This window comes from Aspergillus fumigatus, chromosome 2 (assembly GCF_000002655.1).
Source record: "Aspergillus fumigatus Af293 chromosome 2, whole genome shotgun sequence".
Taxonomy (NCBI): Eukaryota; Fungi; Ascomycota; class Eurotiomycetes; order Eurotiales; family Aspergillaceae; genus Aspergillus; species Aspergillus fumigatus.
In genome coordinates, this window is record NC_007195.1 from 1,344,505 (window position 1) to 1,359,665 (window position 15,161).

Genomic DNA, 15,161 nt, shown 5'->3' on the forward strand with positions numbered 1-15,161 from the left:
GACAATTGGGGACTCAGGGCCGAGGGAAACTGAGGTAGCATTTGGTCCAGTTATTTCCACCTGGTGCTAATTTGCAATTGTGATCGCCTGTTTCTATATCCATTTGATAACGACTACTACTTTTTTCTGAATTTCTTCCCTTTTACCAGTTCCCACTTCTTCCCCGTCTAGCTTGTTACCCGCTGAACTCTGAAGTGGCCCGCTAGCATAACAGCAAGCACACTTGACGACATATTAGCAAGTTAGACCTTCAAATATTATTGACCCTCAGATCAAATGGGAAAAGGGACCCTATCCACTTTCAAGTGACACATTGGCTCCTACTTTGGTTGTTGGATATCACCCCCCACTGGAACTAATCTGCTTGTTGGCAATATCAATACGACAATGACTGCAATTGCCCCGTATCGACCGTGACATTGTCAGAAACAAAACAGAACCTAGGTCGACCGGAGGTACGACGGAAGAGAACAGAAGAGGATCGAGAAGGTTATCAAATCGTTGGCTTCACGGTTTACAACTTTACATACTTTTCCTTACCCCCCCACACGAGAAACCAGTCTTGGAAGACCCAGAACAATGTTTAGACCGGTTAGAACCACCAGCGAGAATTACACTGTAAGCATTTTCCCTTTGTGTCATCGTGGCATTTGTTATTACCAGTTTACCACCCTTGTCTTGGCCGTCACTTGCCCTACTACTCGGCTGTCTTCTGCAGCGTTTTCTCTTTCAGCAAAACCAACATACTCCATGGGATGCTAAAAATATGTCCCAGGAGTCGAACCGTCAGTGGTAAGTAGCTTACTTGTTTCTTACTGTCTTTGAGGAAACTGCAGCTGGCATCGATCGGGATTGAAGGAAAATATAAAGAGAAGGCTTTTGAATCGCTTGTGGTACGCTGACACAGAATCTGCTGTAGTGACACGCAGTCGTTGACTGCGAGTGTAACTGACTATCCCACTGAGAATGGAAGACGATACCACAAATACCATGAGGGTTGTAAGATTCCCTGTCCCTGCCTCTTTCCACTGCTTTGTCTGATGGAAAATCAGCATACATTTACCCGAACGACGAGCAGGAATTGGATCGATTGGACATGCAGCACCATATGATCAAACTGGTCAACGATGGACGACTGTTCTTTGCTCCCATACATAGCCCTAAACGGATCCTCGATATCGGTACTGGATCTGGCATATGGCCCATAGAAATGGGTGCGTCTTCCTCCTGTCATTCCATCACTCACTCCACGCAGATTCTTACCGTCCCATTGCTCCTGTAGCATCCATATTTCCTGAGGCCGAAATCACAGGTACAGATCTGTCACCTGTTCAACCGAACGAGGTCCCCAGTAACGTTCACTTTCTCGTTGACGATGCTACCGAAGAAGACTGGTTATGGGACGCGGACCACTTCGACTTCATTCACACAGCCCATATGATTGGTTCGTTCCCATCGTTCAAGGATGTCTTGCGCAAGGCATTCAAGCATCTCAAACCTGGCGGTTATATGGAGTGCCACGAATTCGACCCTAAGCTGAAATGTGACGATGGCACCATGCCCCTCGAGAATCCGGATGGCTTCTGTGAATATGCTTTGCTTGATTGGGTAGATCTCAATGTGCGCTCAAGTCAGGTTACAGATCCCCCGAGACAATTTCGCATCGCCCATCGTATTGCCCGCTGGATGCGAGAAGTCGGCTTCGTCGACGTTCAGGAACGCATCTCCAAAGTTCCAACCAACCCATGGCCTGAAGATCCGCACCTGCGTACAATCGGCACTTGGAGTGAGACAAATTGGCTGGAGGCTCTTTCTGGATGGTCCTACAAACCTCTTTCTGCACTGGGGTGGTCAAAGCCGGAGATTGAAGTTTTCCTGGTTGATGTGCGAAAAAGCATTCAAAATCGTAATGTCCATAGCTACATGGACTTCTATGTCGTGACGGGGAGGAAACCGCGCCCTGGGGAACAAGCCTCCTGAAAACATTATCCTCACCTCCACTGTCCTTTTTCCTTCCCGCTGCTGTCTTTTGGGGCGTTTCCACGAAGACGCAGTTTTTTGACTGCTTTGCATAAGATACCACCGGCTCACGATATTCCATGCATTACAGGAAGGCGCGCAGGGGTTCTGCTTCTTTATTTCAATTTCTAGTTATTCAATCCTTAGGTGTCTGGGCTGGAATTGCAATATCGCTTTGAACAATATTGTAGTCCGCTTTGAGTGACTGTAGTAGTCTAGGTTGACCCATCATCAGGCCAAATTATTGCACTTTGCCTTGGAGCTTTGGCAATATGTTTGTATACTGGCTTAAATGGAGTAAAGTGGCCATTGGCCATCATGTTTTAGTGACAGCTCATATCAATATGCCTGTCTTTGACCTCTGAAGCCAGACCTGAAAGTTCACAGCTACTGTGGTTGGGGCCGTCGCTTAGTCATCCTCCAAACTTGAACATCGAACTCTCCACAAGCTTTCATGCTAGTCTCTTCGAGGTCGACACAGCTCAATTGCACTCGAATGCCCCCGTTGCCTCATGTCTCTCGGTAGACATGCCTATCGGCATGCACTACACCCATCTTCCACATATCTCATCGACCACATCTGGATTAGCGAAGAATTGCTCGCATCAACCTTCCGACGATTCGCAACCAGCCAACGACGCTACGAAAGTCGAGTACCAGGGCCCTTGGAAGCCAGAAGACGTCTGGCCAAGCGACGAAATACCGCATTAGCCGGTATAGCCGGCTCAGGACCTCTAGAAGATATTGCATGTTTGTTCGGACGAAATGGGCGGGAGCATATGAAATGGACGGACAGGGAGGGACGAAATGTTCACCCGGAGACGCATGGTAAGAATCTACTACCGTGTCAATCTTTGAGAAGATGTATCGTATTCCTAACTGCACCAAAGACTCGCCTCCCTTTCCATTGAGACCTCCGGAGCCTCCTTTGCCGTTCTACAGCGAAAGCATCGCCCCGATAGAGCTCGACACTTTGGATGGTACCCGGGGGTTCCCGGATGCGTCACACAAAACGTCTCGTGAGCAGGCACTAGAAGAATTCCTGAGATCGCGTCCTTCGGTCACAGCTATCGGGATCTTCGTGCGCCAACTCAATTTCGATCTCCAACGGGAGCCTACCTACAGCCGCTTGATACTTGAACACCTTCTGCGGCGATCAGCCAACGACGAGGGCGCCATGAAGAAAGTTGTCGAATTTCTCGATGATCCGTATCTTAACACTAGAGGGGCTGGAAATTATCTGTGCGCTCTTAAACATACCTTATCAACAGCGGCGGTTCTCAGGAAACAGCCGGTATTCGACGCCGTCATTCGATCGTTGGAGCTAGGGCTCTTACATCCCAGTGAGCTTCAAGAGATTATAAAGACTATATCAAATGTTAGATTCAAACGATCGAATGGATTCACAACGCGGAACTCCAGGTTCCTGGTCAGGTTTCATCGAGAGATGTGGGACGCCATCGGACGTTGCGATGTCTATCGACACAGGGACCTTGGCAAGGAAATAGTCGATGCATGGCTGAGCATCCTTTGCGAAAGACAAACTTATGAGGACTTCATACTGGCGAAGGACGTGATCCTGGCAACCCAGGATCCTAGTTCAGCTGATCGTCGATGGGTGCCTACCCTGATTGCATGCTGGCTTAAAGATTCGGCGGAATCACGACGTAGCAGCAATCGGCATTTTATCAAGGAGCTTTTGGGCTATTTCCATCCCACTGCCACATCTGAAATCATTATTCGCACAACCGAGTATATGGTGTCTACGAAGATGGGCTGCTTGCTTGAGTGGCAGCGCCGCTTGTCCGAGCTTGACAACATAACAAATATTGTCTCGTCACAGAAATGGGTCGATATTGGCACGCAACATACTGCCGAGTTATTGGGATCTCCGCAAGAGATGAACTCGACGCTATCATTAAGGCACCAAATCATCTTGCGCATTTGGATGTTGCGAGCCCTTAGCAAATCTCTTCCCCAGGGTCCGCTTTGGAGGAAAGATCAGAGGGTGACTGACTCACCGATAACCCATCTCTGCACAATTTACGAATCTACTCTCGACAAAGACGGCGGTTACGAGGACCTCTTAAGCAGCTTGATGCTGGAAATCCATACCCTTGGCATACCATCTAACGGCCTGCTGATGTCAGTCGTGGAATTGAAGGCTGCAAAGCGGCGCACGACGCGAGCTCAAAGACGGACATTAGCGAAACTCGAGACAACAAAAGTGTCTTTCGCAGAGATGTTCTCAGATATCCATGCTTACAACGCGTCAAACACCCATTTCTTCGCCGCCTATGAGAAGATGGTGCGGCAGATCGATATCACCGACCCTTCGTTCGTGAATCATGCCATTGAGATCGCCAGAGACGGAAATATTCAAAGAATCTGGACACTGATCCGTTTATTCCGTTGCCACACCCCTCTCAAAATTGCGATATCGAGCTTTTGGCCGCGGGTCCCAGACCCCTCTGAAAAAGCTCTAGTGCGGTACTACCCAGAGCCAAGAACCTCGCTCTGTCCAGACCCTCATTTGGCCGTAGAGATGCTCCACCTCTTTGCTATTTCTCTAGCATGTTCGAGGAACATCAGCCCGCGCCGTGCTTATGCGCTGGTCCACTGGCTCTACAATTTCCTGATGAAGCACAACGCGCACGTGAAACCGTCACTTGTGCGCGCTATGTATCATGCTGGTGTATTGCGTTTCCGAAGAGCAGGGTTAAACGTTGCGCCGACTCAGTATGCCTATATCCTTGACCGCGTGAAAGAAATCGAGACGCCAGAAATGGTGCAAGCCCTCATGGAGCCGCCCCGCATGGGGGAAAGCAGGAAATGAGAAAACGCGGCCTGAGGACAGACGACTTGATATGCGGTCATTTCGTGGGAAACAGGCATTGACCTATTCTGTATATAGTTCCCTTATCTCAGCATTATGGACGCTTTATGTCAAACCGCAGGGGCATGATCACACTACATAGTTAGCATGCATGGTCGAAGTAGTTTCCGAAAAGTGATCTACCTGCATTTGACTACGCGGTGCGAATTTTTTACTATCTGTGATGAAGATACTGGTGAGTTCAGTCGTCTCGAGCAGGATGAATGTTAAGATATGCAATTGATCCTTCCATTAAACCCTTGGCGTCACAAGAAACAACCGACAACAAAGGTAGACCATGTTTAAGGCTACCCTCGGCTCAATCACGAATCTACCTCCATGAGGTTTGGATCCCCAGAGACATCCTCCACAGTCACATATTTTCTCAAGTCCTGTTTGGTGATGATCTTCTCGTTCAGGTAGGCCGTTGTGCCCCTAGGGAAGCGGTAATTGCGCTCTTTCTCACCACGCTCGTTGGGCCGCATGTAGTTACGCAGTAGCTGTGTGGGCTTATCCTTCTGGATGACGCACACGTCAACGTTGCTGCCGGAGCCCAAGTCGTTGAAGATACCGGCTTTAATAGCTTCCGAACACAAAGCGATAGCCTCTTCGCGGTTCAACTGCGGCTTCCACATCGACTCGAAAACAGACATGGCAGCCAGAGAGCCAGAGCCCATGGTGACGTAGGGGAGCTTGTCGGTTGAACCGTGAGCGTGGACGGTGAAAAGACCGACGCCTGTCGGGTCAACGCCCGCGACGACCAGATAGGCGCCGATGTGTCCCTGGTACCTGAATAGGTGCTGCTTCAACATGGTCATGCAGGTGACTACCCGTGGGGGCCGGCCCGTCGACAGAGAGTGCAGTTCGATGTTGGAGCTGATCAGGGCGGTTGTGAATTCGGTGTCTGCAGCTGTACCGGCTCCAGCACACCAGATCTTGGGGGCGATATAGTGGAGTTTCTCGCAGTTCTATGTAGGATCGGAATAATTAGCATTTACATGTCTTCTAGAAGCTTATGAATATGTAGCTTACCTTGTCTGCGACTATAGGACCACTTGTAGCTCTGGTATCTGCGGCGATCTGTTGAGAGGGTAAGATAGAGTCAGCTTGCGGACAGTCCATCATCACAAGCGATTATTCGGTGGGCTCCATCATCACCTACCACAACACCATTATCGAAGATACAACCCACAATTGTTGTACCCGTACTTGTCGCTTTCGGGAGAGGCACACCTTTGGCGTGCAGAGCCGCGTTGCGATTGTAATTGGAGAAGTCGAAGCCTGCCATACTGACGGGCGCGGAGCGGGATAAGTAAGGGTAGGCAATATAGGGGACGAGCGACGCAAGACTGTGTGAGGATAAAGTGGTCTTCAAGATCAGGTGGTCGTTGCTGAACTGGTAAATGAATCAATGGAAGAAACACGGCAAGCTTGAGCAGCTAGGTTGTCGGTGATGGGCGGCGGAGGAGCTGGAACTGTTAGTGACGAAGCTCCCGCCGCCTAATCGTTTATGCCTCAGGCAACAAGGCCTCAAACACGTCCAGAGCTTCTCGCTGTTTTTGTTCCGCTGGAATTCATGATGATCATTGCTCGAATGCTTCACTTTTGCTCGTCGGACAGCCTAGGAGATTGCTCTATTGCTGAAAGCCGAACAACTGTTGTCCGGCTTACTCAATTTGGCCGCCTCGCTAATCTTCCACTTCTGATACTCTCCCTTCTTTTGAGGGGATATCCAAGATTTTTACGCGCACTTGGAAGCTGTTCAACAGGAGTCCCCAAGCACTCCAGCGTCGCTCTTTTCCTCCTCCACCGCAGAGCCCACCTTCTCCCCATGCACCAAAGTTCAGTCTATCTTTAGGCGACCGTCCTCGATCGATTTCGTCTGACCTCGACGGCCTTAGAATGGCGTTCAATTTGGGGGCTTCCAACTCCTCTGGAGGTCCTGCCGCTGAGTTGGGACCCGAGCTCCCCGATGTTATTGCTGATGTACGTCACCTTCTCAACGTCATTATGGATGCTTCTTGTCGTCGTCGATTTCTGATAGAAGAAATAGGAGGTCGGTTTCAAAGGCGTTTCCGGCGATAGCAATGTCCGGTTCCTTCCAACCCCCTGGCCTGAAGATGCTCTTCCAGCTCCAACAAGCTCCCTTCTGGCTGTCGCGCCCACCAAAGGAATAGTGGCCGGTGGCGCCCCGAATTCGCTTGTTATCGCGTCATCGGACGCAGTGCGAAAGGCCATCGGCGCAACGACCGGGGAAAGCAAAGTCAAGACTAAACCCTTCGAACCGCAAGCGACCTTACCCCTTCCTGCGCGACCTACACATGTGGCTTTCGCCTCGGGCGACAATGCTTTAGTCTTGGCCACCGAGAATGGCGCGGAACTTGTGGTCTATCAGACTGCGACTCTGCTGACGGGAAACCCGCAGCCTGCCTTGGGCATCCCGATGAACGGCACGACCCTTCGCGCCATGGCACCCAATCCTTCACCGTCAGAAGATATCCTTTCATCTCTTGTCGCACTAGTCACGGCAAATGGCGAGCTTTTGATTGCTGATTTGAAAGGAGCGAATTTAATCCGGGGGCCTAGCGGGCAGGTACTCAGGACCGGAGTAAGCTCCGTATGTTGGAGTAACAAAGGGAAACAGCTTGTGGCTGGTCTTGCAGATGGGACAGCAGTTCAACTAACTCCTGACGGTACCCAAAAGGACGTAATACCCCGCCCTTCTGACCTGGAAGGCGATTGTCATGGTACGTTGGGCCATTATTACTCATTGTAAATTCCGTCACTAATCTCGAATAGTGTCGTCCATTGCCTGGCTTGAAAATGACATATTCTTGATGGTATATACGCCAAATGCAACTGAAGATGATATGGGCCAGACGCCTGCATCTTCGTACTATATCATCACCAGACGGAAAGGCGCACCTTTCCTGGTCCAGAAGATGCCGGAACTGTGCATGCCATTTGGTGTCAACCGCAGCCCAGCCTACCAGTTTATTGCGCGTCTGAGAGACTACAAGCCGCACTTGAAAGACATTCTAATTGTATCTTCAACAGCATCTACAGATATAGGTCTTATCACGCGGTCCGATCAACCACTAGCTAGCGATGACTCTGCCAAAGGCACCGTGGGTCTCTTTACAACAACAGAGGTCAATGATGACACAAAGAGAGCCTCGCTCCCTTTGAATGAGGCCTCTAGTGATACTTCAGTAATTGGATTGGGCGTTGACCTCTCTAGCACCGAACCCGTGGTTTCCCCGATCCAAGGCGAAGACATTGCGGAAAGCTCCACGCCTCTGCCCAATCTCTTCCTCTTGAACAACGAAGGCATACTGTGCTCTTGGTGGATCATATATTCGGAGTCTATTCGCCAGAAACTGCCCTACCATGGTCTGGTCTCGGTAAGCCCGCAACCACCGACACCGCAACCGCAACGGCAATCACAAGCAGCAGAACAAGCACAGCCCACAACGCGACCTGCGTTCGGGCAGCCTGCATTTGGGCAGTCGGCCTTTGGCAGCCCTTCGGCAATGGGGTCGTCACCGTTTGGCAAGCCTTCTGCTGTCCCAGCGTTTGGCAGCCCCTCAGCTCTAGGTAGCCGACAACCTGCCTTTGGAACACCATCGGCTCCCAGTGGCCCATCATTTGGATCACCATCCCAGATTAAACCTTCATTCGGCACGCCTAGTGCTCTGGGGCGCGCAACGCCCCAATTTGGCCAGTCGGGCTTTGGAGCCAGTGCTGCACCCAGCTTTGGGCAACCGTCCACACCAGGTAAACCGCTACCTTTCGGTACGCCCAGCGCTGCCGCAGGAGGAGGGTTTGGCTCGTTTGCGAATGCAGGAGGATTCTCCAGCTTTGCGGCATCCAAACCGGCAACAGAATCTCCCTTTGCGACAGCCGCTGGCGAATCTCCTTTTGGAAAACCTGCCACAGAATCGCCTTTTGGCAAGGTATCAACCGAGAGTCCTTTTGCGAAGCCTTCAGGTCCATCGATTTTCGGCACCCAAGCTCAGAGCGGCTCAGCCTTTACACCTCAGAAGGCGGACGAATCTAAGGATGTCTTTGGCGCCTCAGGCAGCTTCGTACTTGGTTCCACTTTTAAGGGTGATGGCACTGCTGTCAATGATGGCCCAAAACCTGACAAGGCATCTGGCTTATTTTCCTTTGGCACGTCCCTGGACGATATGATATCCACACCTGATAAGACCAGTCCGCCAACAGAATCGATGGACGACGCCGAAGATCAGCCTGCAGTCACCCAATCCGCGAAAGCAGCAGCCAAGGAGGCTCCAACATCAGTGTTTGGCGCGCCCTCTAAATTGGATACCTCAAAAACGACATCGATATTCGGTTCTCAGACGCAACCTCAGCCAGCGACACAAGCCAACAAGTCTCCCTTTTCCTTGTTTGGAAACGTCGCTGCGGAGAAACAGGTAACCAGTCCCCTATCTCCGCAGTCGGGAAAGACAACTATCGCTAGCTTAACGCCCAAAGCGGAGAACATCTCTATTGCCGAACCACCTCTCCCTCCTGAACCAACAAGCAGAGCCGCGTATGGCCCAGGTGATACCTCTGCATCTTCCAACGTCTCTAAGAGCTCGGTCGAAGATGTCAAACTGGAAGCACCGCTCCCACCTGATTTCACGAGCGGGATCACAGGCAAAGCGGGAAAGCCTGCGGCAGAGGGGGCTCCGTTGCCTCCAGAACCAGCATCTCCTGAGTCACCTGCTGCATCCGACGAGGAAGCTGGTCCGCTGCCCGAAGAATCAGACGTGGATGAGTCTGAAAAAGAGCCGAGTGAGGGGGCTGATGAGTCTGACTTCGCTGATAGCGGAGAGGAAATCACCCATGAAATTGAAGAAGAAGAGGAAGAGCCGGAAATTACTGGCCAAACACCGAAGATTTCACCGGAGAGTTCATTTGGCACTGGCATCTCTGAACAAAGTCCCGCCGGAGGATTGTTCTCTCGCATTTCCAGGCCTGGACAGCAGCAACGACCACGTCAGTTGCTTGGGGAGGTTGCTAAACCCATGTTCCAACCGACAACTCATGTCGACCGCGAACCCCCGAGATCGCCTAGTCCAGTTCGAGGCAGCATCCCAAAAACTCTGGTGAAGCCACAAATCCACAAATCGACCAGTGCTCCGCAAATCCCGGGTAGCACGCTTGCTGCCCGCAAGGCTGCTTTGACCGAGGCAGCTCTGGGTAATCAACGTCTCCGACAGGAATCTGACCGCACGGCCCGTGAACAGCAGGCCCGCTTGAAGATTCAAGCACAAAAAGAGGAAGAAGAAGAAGCATTGTCCCTTTCCGACGATGATGAAGATGAGAGACTTCGCGCGGATCTTGCCCAACCACTCGAGCCCGTCCCAACACTTGACCCCTTCCTGCCACACCAGGACTATATGGGTCAAACCACGAAACCGGGAATTCCCGGTCAAATCGAGAGGTTATACCGTGACATCAACTCAATGATTGATACGCTAGGCATCAACTCTCGGGCTCTGTCATCCTTCCTTCTATATCAACAATCGCCCCGAGACTCCGAGAGATGGATACAGACATTGAAGACTGATCATTCAGCCGACGTTCTAGACGAGGAGGTCCTTCTCGGCGAAATCGAAAAACTCGACGATGCTGTGCTTATGCTTGCCAATTCTCTCCAGGAGCAGCGAGTGCAACGTGTGGAGGAGAAGCTTGAGACCTGCCGGGAATTACTGAGCAAAGACATTCTCACTCTTAGGGGCCAGTGTGCAAGCATCCGAAAGACCCTTGACGCTCATACAGATACGGCTGCAATCCTTTCCGCACCTCTTTCCGCGGAGCAAGCGAACCTCCAGCAAGACCTCCGGTCTGCATTCACAAACCTACAAGCGAGTCTGGCGGACTTGGAATCTGCAGTGTCAATATTGCGGGCTAAGATTGCAGAAGCCCCTCGGCCAGACAGCAGCCGCCAGTCAACGAAGCGCCCCACTGTAGAAGCTGTGACATCTACAATCGCAACCATGATGAACATGGCCGAGAGCAAGAGCAGCGATATTGATGTTCTGGAAATTCAATTGAAGAAGCTCGGGATCGATACAACAGGTCCTCCGACTAGTCGGGAAGGATCCCCGTTTGCCACACCGAAAAAGGGGTTGGCAAGATTTCCTACGACGCCTGGCTCTCGGGGGTCTATTGACGGGCCCCTCAGTGCGTATCACACTCCAGACTCCGCAGGCAGATTCCGATCGAGTGTCAACGGGTCAGCTAAGACTAGCCGGCGTCGGAATATCGAAGACGTTGGGGAACTGGCCACCAAGGAGGAGACGGCACAATGGAAGAGCAAAATGTTGCGTAGGCAACATATTGTTGGCAACTTGAAAAAGGTGATTGAAGCAAAGAAATTCAAGGTCCGGGGTGTGGACGATTTGTAGAACTGGGGTATCTTGTCTATCTTCTATGTTTGTTAAGCTGCAAAACAAGGTGTCATGGCGTGGTTTGAGCAATGCCAACAGTCATTGTCTGTACATAGGATCAGGTATGGTTTGGTTCTGCTGCTGGTATCTTTACCAAGTTAACGGCTGAAACTTGTCTTGCAATAATTTATTGCTTGGTAACTCTTGAATAGCTACCTATTACTGCTTATGTTAATGTGTTATGAGTGTAGATCCACACTGTACCCAACTTGGGGTCTTATTCATCAGAGGGACTGACATCATCCCCGCCAGTGACATCAACTGCACAATTTCTAAACAACTTTATCTTCCCTCAAGTACTCCGCATTCGATTGAATTCCTCTTCTCGTTTCTTTTACAACAATAATCATAAGCTCAAAGGCTAGACTGGACAGACATCCTTGATAGACTTGCACACTTTACTCACACCCACTGATATCCAACCTATCCTTCTAATACCGCCGCACTCAAAACGCTGACCCCATCAAAAGAACGAAATGGTCGTCCCAGTCACCGAGTTCGTCATCTTCAAATTGAAATCTTCCGTAAAACCAGAAGACCACTCAAACGAAGAAGGCGCATCCCTATGCAAGATCTTCTCCGCGACAAAACAGCAAAGCGGACACCAGAGCTCCGCATGGGGGAGGACAGTCGAGGACGAGAATGTCGTGGTTTGGGCAGTCGGTGAGTTTTAGAAAAGTCCAAAGAGCTTCTAACCTGAGATTACCTTAGCTTGTATATATCGGAAGATTTTCTAATGACTTCGTGTCAAAAATTAGTCTGGGAAGATTCCCATGGCAAATGTCAAGCAGATCTCCTGGCCCCATACCTCGAACCAAACTCGAAGGTCCTCTCGTTCTACACAACGCTTAACCCATCCCCCTCTGAAACGGAGACTTTTACCACGAACCAGGTCACGGAGCTGGCAACGTTGACCTTCCCCAGTTCGCTGAATCCGGAGGAGCACAAGAAGCTCAATTCGGACCTGATTAACCTCCGCGTGGCGCTGACAGAGAAGCTGGACGAGAAATCGAGGTCGAAGTCCTGGTCCATGGCGCAGGTTCACCGGCCAGGGACATTCCAACATCCGAAGAGTCCGTCTGGGGAGGCGTTCGTGTACCTTCTTGTCGTGGGATGGGAGAGCGTGGATGCCCATATGGCCGCTAGAGAGACCAAGGAGTTTGAGGAGTCCATCAAGCCGATTCGAGAGAAGATGCTTCCTGCTCTGGAGGGATTGGGCATGAAACATGTTAGCTTCAAGAAGATCTGATTCTTCGTGAAGCAAGATGATGCATTATATTGTAAGTTGAGCGAGTACAAAGAGCAAAATAGAAGAGCACATGGATTACTATGAGTACTGGAGTGATACGCAGAGGGAAACACAGCGCCTTAAGAAGTAAAGTACAACGCAGAATATACCCGAGAGAAACATCAAAGCCTCCAATGAACATAGCAGACTTTTGCATGGGACACAGACGATCGGCTTGCTCCAGGACACAGGGAATTGAAACTTAGTCTTCTTAAATGCGGTGTTTTTCGCTTTCTGTGTAACCATGGTCGAGTTAGCATCTATGTGGACTGTCAAAGCGCTTAAAGGGGAGTACTAACCAAGTCGCGAGTAAAGCATGTACAGAGCCATTTGGTTGCATTCCTGGGTTCCAGTAATAGTCACCAAACGCTCATTGCTGTTCTCTTGAGGCTCATTAATCTTGATCACACTGCCACTGAGGTGTCGAATCTCATTGATCTTCGCACCGCCCTTTCCGATGATGGCACCAACCATGTCGTTGGGGATGTAGATCTGCTGAGTCAATGGCTGACCAGGCATGACACCTCCAACGGGTGTGGCAGGGGTAGGAGCGCCGCGTGCCTGAGCGGGCTGCGGTGCGCCGTATGGAGCAGGCTGATGGGGGCCAGCTCCTGCGTAAGGGGCATGGGGAGCAGCTCCATAATGCAAAGCCGGCTGGGCCACTGGTGCGGGAGCAGGCTGACCGTGAAGGTAAGGGACCCCATAGGCGCCTGCAGCAGCGCGATTGGGGTGGTGATGGTGTCTCTTGAAATGTTCTGGATGGCCATATTGACCACCAGCGGGCTGTGGAACATACGGGACAACCTGCATACCGCCAGGCACTGCTCCAGCAGGGCCACCGCTGCGAGTGGCATAAGCTGAGGCTGCAGGACCTCCAAAGCGCTCAGTGAGCTGCTCAACGAGGGTTACGGCGACGTAGTAGGTAGCGATGTGGACAGAATCGGCAACGCCGAGAATTACAAGTGACCGCTCAGAGGACAAGGGAAGGCACGAATCGGATGCATTCAGTCGGGCACCAGAAGCTTCCTGAATTTCGCGAATGCGTGAACCACCTTTGCCAATGATGGAGCCAATAAGGAGATGGGGGATCAGCAAACGCAGAGGGTATGTCTTGGATTGGGCGGTAGAGGGGGCATCAAGAGGTTCATTGTTCAATGTACGGATGATCAAACCAAACGCCTACTCTGAATTAGCAATCTTTCAAACAGCGAAGGATAGATCAAAAAACCAACCTTGGCAACGGCATCCTGTGGGCCGCTCACGGTCAAAATACGTTCGACTGCACCACGGGAGTAGTCGCTGACAGTGCACTTTGCTCCAGACAAACGACGAATCTGAGATACGTTTTCTCCACCCTTGCCAATGACTGTGGCAGCTTCCTGGCTAGAAATTACAGCGCGAATGTGAATCCAGCTGGATTCATCTTGTGGGCGCTGCTGTTCGGGCTGAGAAGTAGCGCGCTCGCCATGAGACGCGGTCGACTGAATTGGCTGCGTCTCCGTGGATGCACCCTTACCATTTGGAGCATCAGGAACAACAGTGTCGCCCTGGCCATCAGCAGTAGCACTTGGCGCAGCGGAAGGCTCAGCCTTGGCATCCGTATAGGTCTCCGACTCGTTTCCCTTTACTACTTTGTCCAAGGCAGGACGTTTAGCTTCTGGCTGATCATTTGGTCCGGACGGCGAAGAAGGGTCCTCCAAGGGCCGCTTGGTCGATTGCAGTGCGGATGGAGAAGCAGACATTTTGTCAAAAGTGCAGTCTGGCTTCACTTACGCAAGAAGGCGAAGTGTCAAGAGAATAGCTTTCTTTTTTTCTTTTCTTTCTTTGTTCTGCCTGAACTGACCGACTATGTACACCAGGAGTTCCCAATAAAACTTGCTGGTGCAGGCGATCGACTGGGAAGGGAATCTGGTGCTTGGAATGACTAGGAAAATTGGTGTTCGTGCACAGTGAAGAGAGCAGATGCTGGAGGAAGGACAGTCGACGATGAAGATGTGAAAAGGCTGGGTTATCACGGGCGTTGGCTGCTGGAGCAGGAAGCTTCACCAAGATGAAGCGGTGCTAAGGTAGGAGGGTACGATGAAGCGAAGAGGAAGTGATGCTGGATGGTGATGGTAGTAAGAACTCAGAATCCGGACGCGCTCGAAGGCTGCCAATAGAGCAGTTGGGGATAATATGATGAGATAGTAGAGCAGACTAATGTCTTGAGCAACTGCCAGAAATCCAGACGTGCAACTCCTCCGCAAAAAAAAGCGTTGTCTCCCAAAACGGAGGCTGTTAAGTTATCGCCACGGGGAAATAGCCCAAAAGGAACTCGTCACAGCTGGAATCAACACCAAGTACCGAAGAAACAAGCGAGCAGCGGCTGTTTGGCTTCTGCAGCTGCACAAAAAATGGGAACGAAGTGAATGAGGTTAGATAGAGATGAGGATGGATCAAGAAGCGCCCTCCAGATGTAGCAATGAAGAGATGATGTTGCAAGAAGAGGTGAAACAAGCTGGCGGCACGGGATCAG

The 15,161-nt window shown here is 51.0% G+C and overlaps 6 protein-coding genes across 6 annotated transcripts; 4 read left to right on the forward strand and 2 right to left on the reverse strand.

Moving 5' to 3' along the window:
* AFUA_2G04890 (class I SAM-dependent methyltransferase) lies at positions 1-2,204 on the forward strand. Its single transcript, XM_077804086.1, has 5 exons — positions 1-618; positions 719-792; positions 920-999; positions 1,053-1,214; positions 1,283-2,204. Exons 1-5 carry the CDS (start codon positions 580-582, stop codon positions 1,978-1,980), a joined length of 1,053 nt encoding a protein of 350 aa, XP_077660250.1. The 5' UTR covers positions 1-579; the 3' UTR covers positions 1,981-2,204.
* A 327-nt stretch (positions 2,205-2,531) lies between these two features.
* Positions 2,532-4,855, forward strand: AFUA_2G04900 (uncharacterized protein; the record flags this gene model as incomplete). Its single annotated transcript, XM_744528.1, has 2 exons — positions 2,532-2,847; positions 2,910-4,855. The coding sequence occupies 2 exons, from the start codon at positions 2,532-2,534 to the stop codon at positions 4,853-4,855; spliced, it is 2,262 nt and encodes a 753-aa protein (XP_749621.1).
* A 272-nt stretch (positions 4,856-5,127) lies between these two features.
* pup1 (proteasome core particle subunit beta 2) lies at positions 5,128-6,182 on the reverse strand (the record flags this gene model as incomplete). The annotated part of the gene is made up of 3 exons (XM_744529.2): positions 5,128-5,862; positions 5,927-5,974; positions 6,057-6,182. 3 exons carry the CDS (start codon positions 6,180-6,182, stop codon positions 5,218-5,220), a joined length of 819 nt encoding a protein of 272 aa, XP_749622.1. The 3' UTR covers positions 5,128-5,217.
* Positions 6,183-6,480: 298 nt separating this feature from the next.
* On the forward strand, positions 6,481-11,535 carry AFUA_2G04920 (FG-nucleoporin NUP159). Its single transcript, XM_744530.2, has 3 exons — positions 6,481-6,880; positions 6,948-7,641; positions 7,694-11,535. The coding sequence occupies exons 1-3, from the start codon at positions 6,797-6,799 to the stop codon at positions 11,314-11,316; spliced, it is 4,401 nt and encodes a 1,466-aa protein (XP_749623.1). The 5' UTR covers positions 6,481-6,796; the 3' UTR covers positions 11,317-11,535.
* A 299-nt stretch (positions 11,536-11,834) lies between these two features.
* On the forward strand, positions 11,835-12,607 carry AFUA_2G04930 (uncharacterized protein; the record flags this gene model as incomplete). Its single annotated transcript, XM_744531.1, has 2 exons — positions 11,835-12,021; positions 12,117-12,607. The coding sequence occupies 2 exons, from the start codon at positions 11,835-11,837 to the stop codon at positions 12,605-12,607; spliced, it is 678 nt and encodes a 225-aa protein (XP_749624.1).
* Positions 12,608-12,857: 250 nt separating this feature from the next.
* AFUA_2G04940 (telomere maintenance protein PBP2) lies at positions 12,858-15,113 on the reverse strand (the record flags this gene model as incomplete). Its single annotated transcript, XM_744532.2, has 3 exons — positions 13,879-15,113; positions 12,946-13,825; positions 12,858-12,880 (listed from the first exon to the last, which is right to left on the reverse strand). The coding sequence occupies exons 1-3, from the start codon at positions 14,386-14,388 to the stop codon at positions 12,858-12,860; spliced, it is 1,413 nt and encodes a 470-aa protein (XP_749625.2). The 5' UTR covers positions 14,389-15,113.
* Positions 15,114-15,161: the final 48 nt, after the last annotated feature.

Excerpts from the sequence above, each read along its gene's own strand:
- AFUA_2G04890 (XM_077804086.1), top strand. The coding sequence starts at position 580 with ATGTTTAGACCGGTTAGAACCACCAGCGAGAATTACACT. Across the intron at positions 1,000-1,052 it reads CCACAAATACCATGAGGGTT|CATACATTTACCCGAACGAC; the intron begins GTAAGATTCCCT and ends ATGGAAAATCAG. Across the intron at positions 1,215-1,282 it reads CATATGGCCCATAGAAATGG|CATCCATATTTCCTGAGGCC; the intron begins GTGCGTCTTCCT and ends TTGCTCCTGTAG.
- AFUA_2G04920 (XM_744530.2), top strand. The coding sequence starts at position 6,797 with ATGGCGTTCAATTTGGGGGCTTCCAACTCCTCTGGAGGTCCTGCCGCT. Across the intron at positions 6,881-6,947 it reads TCCCCGATGTTATTGCTGAT|GAGGTCGGTTTCAAAGGCGT; the intron begins GTACGTCACCTT and ends TAGAAGAAATAG. Across the intron at positions 7,642-7,693 it reads CCTGGAAGGCGATTGTCATG|TGTCGTCCATTGCCTGGCTT; the intron begins GTACGTTGGGCC and ends AATCTCGAATAG.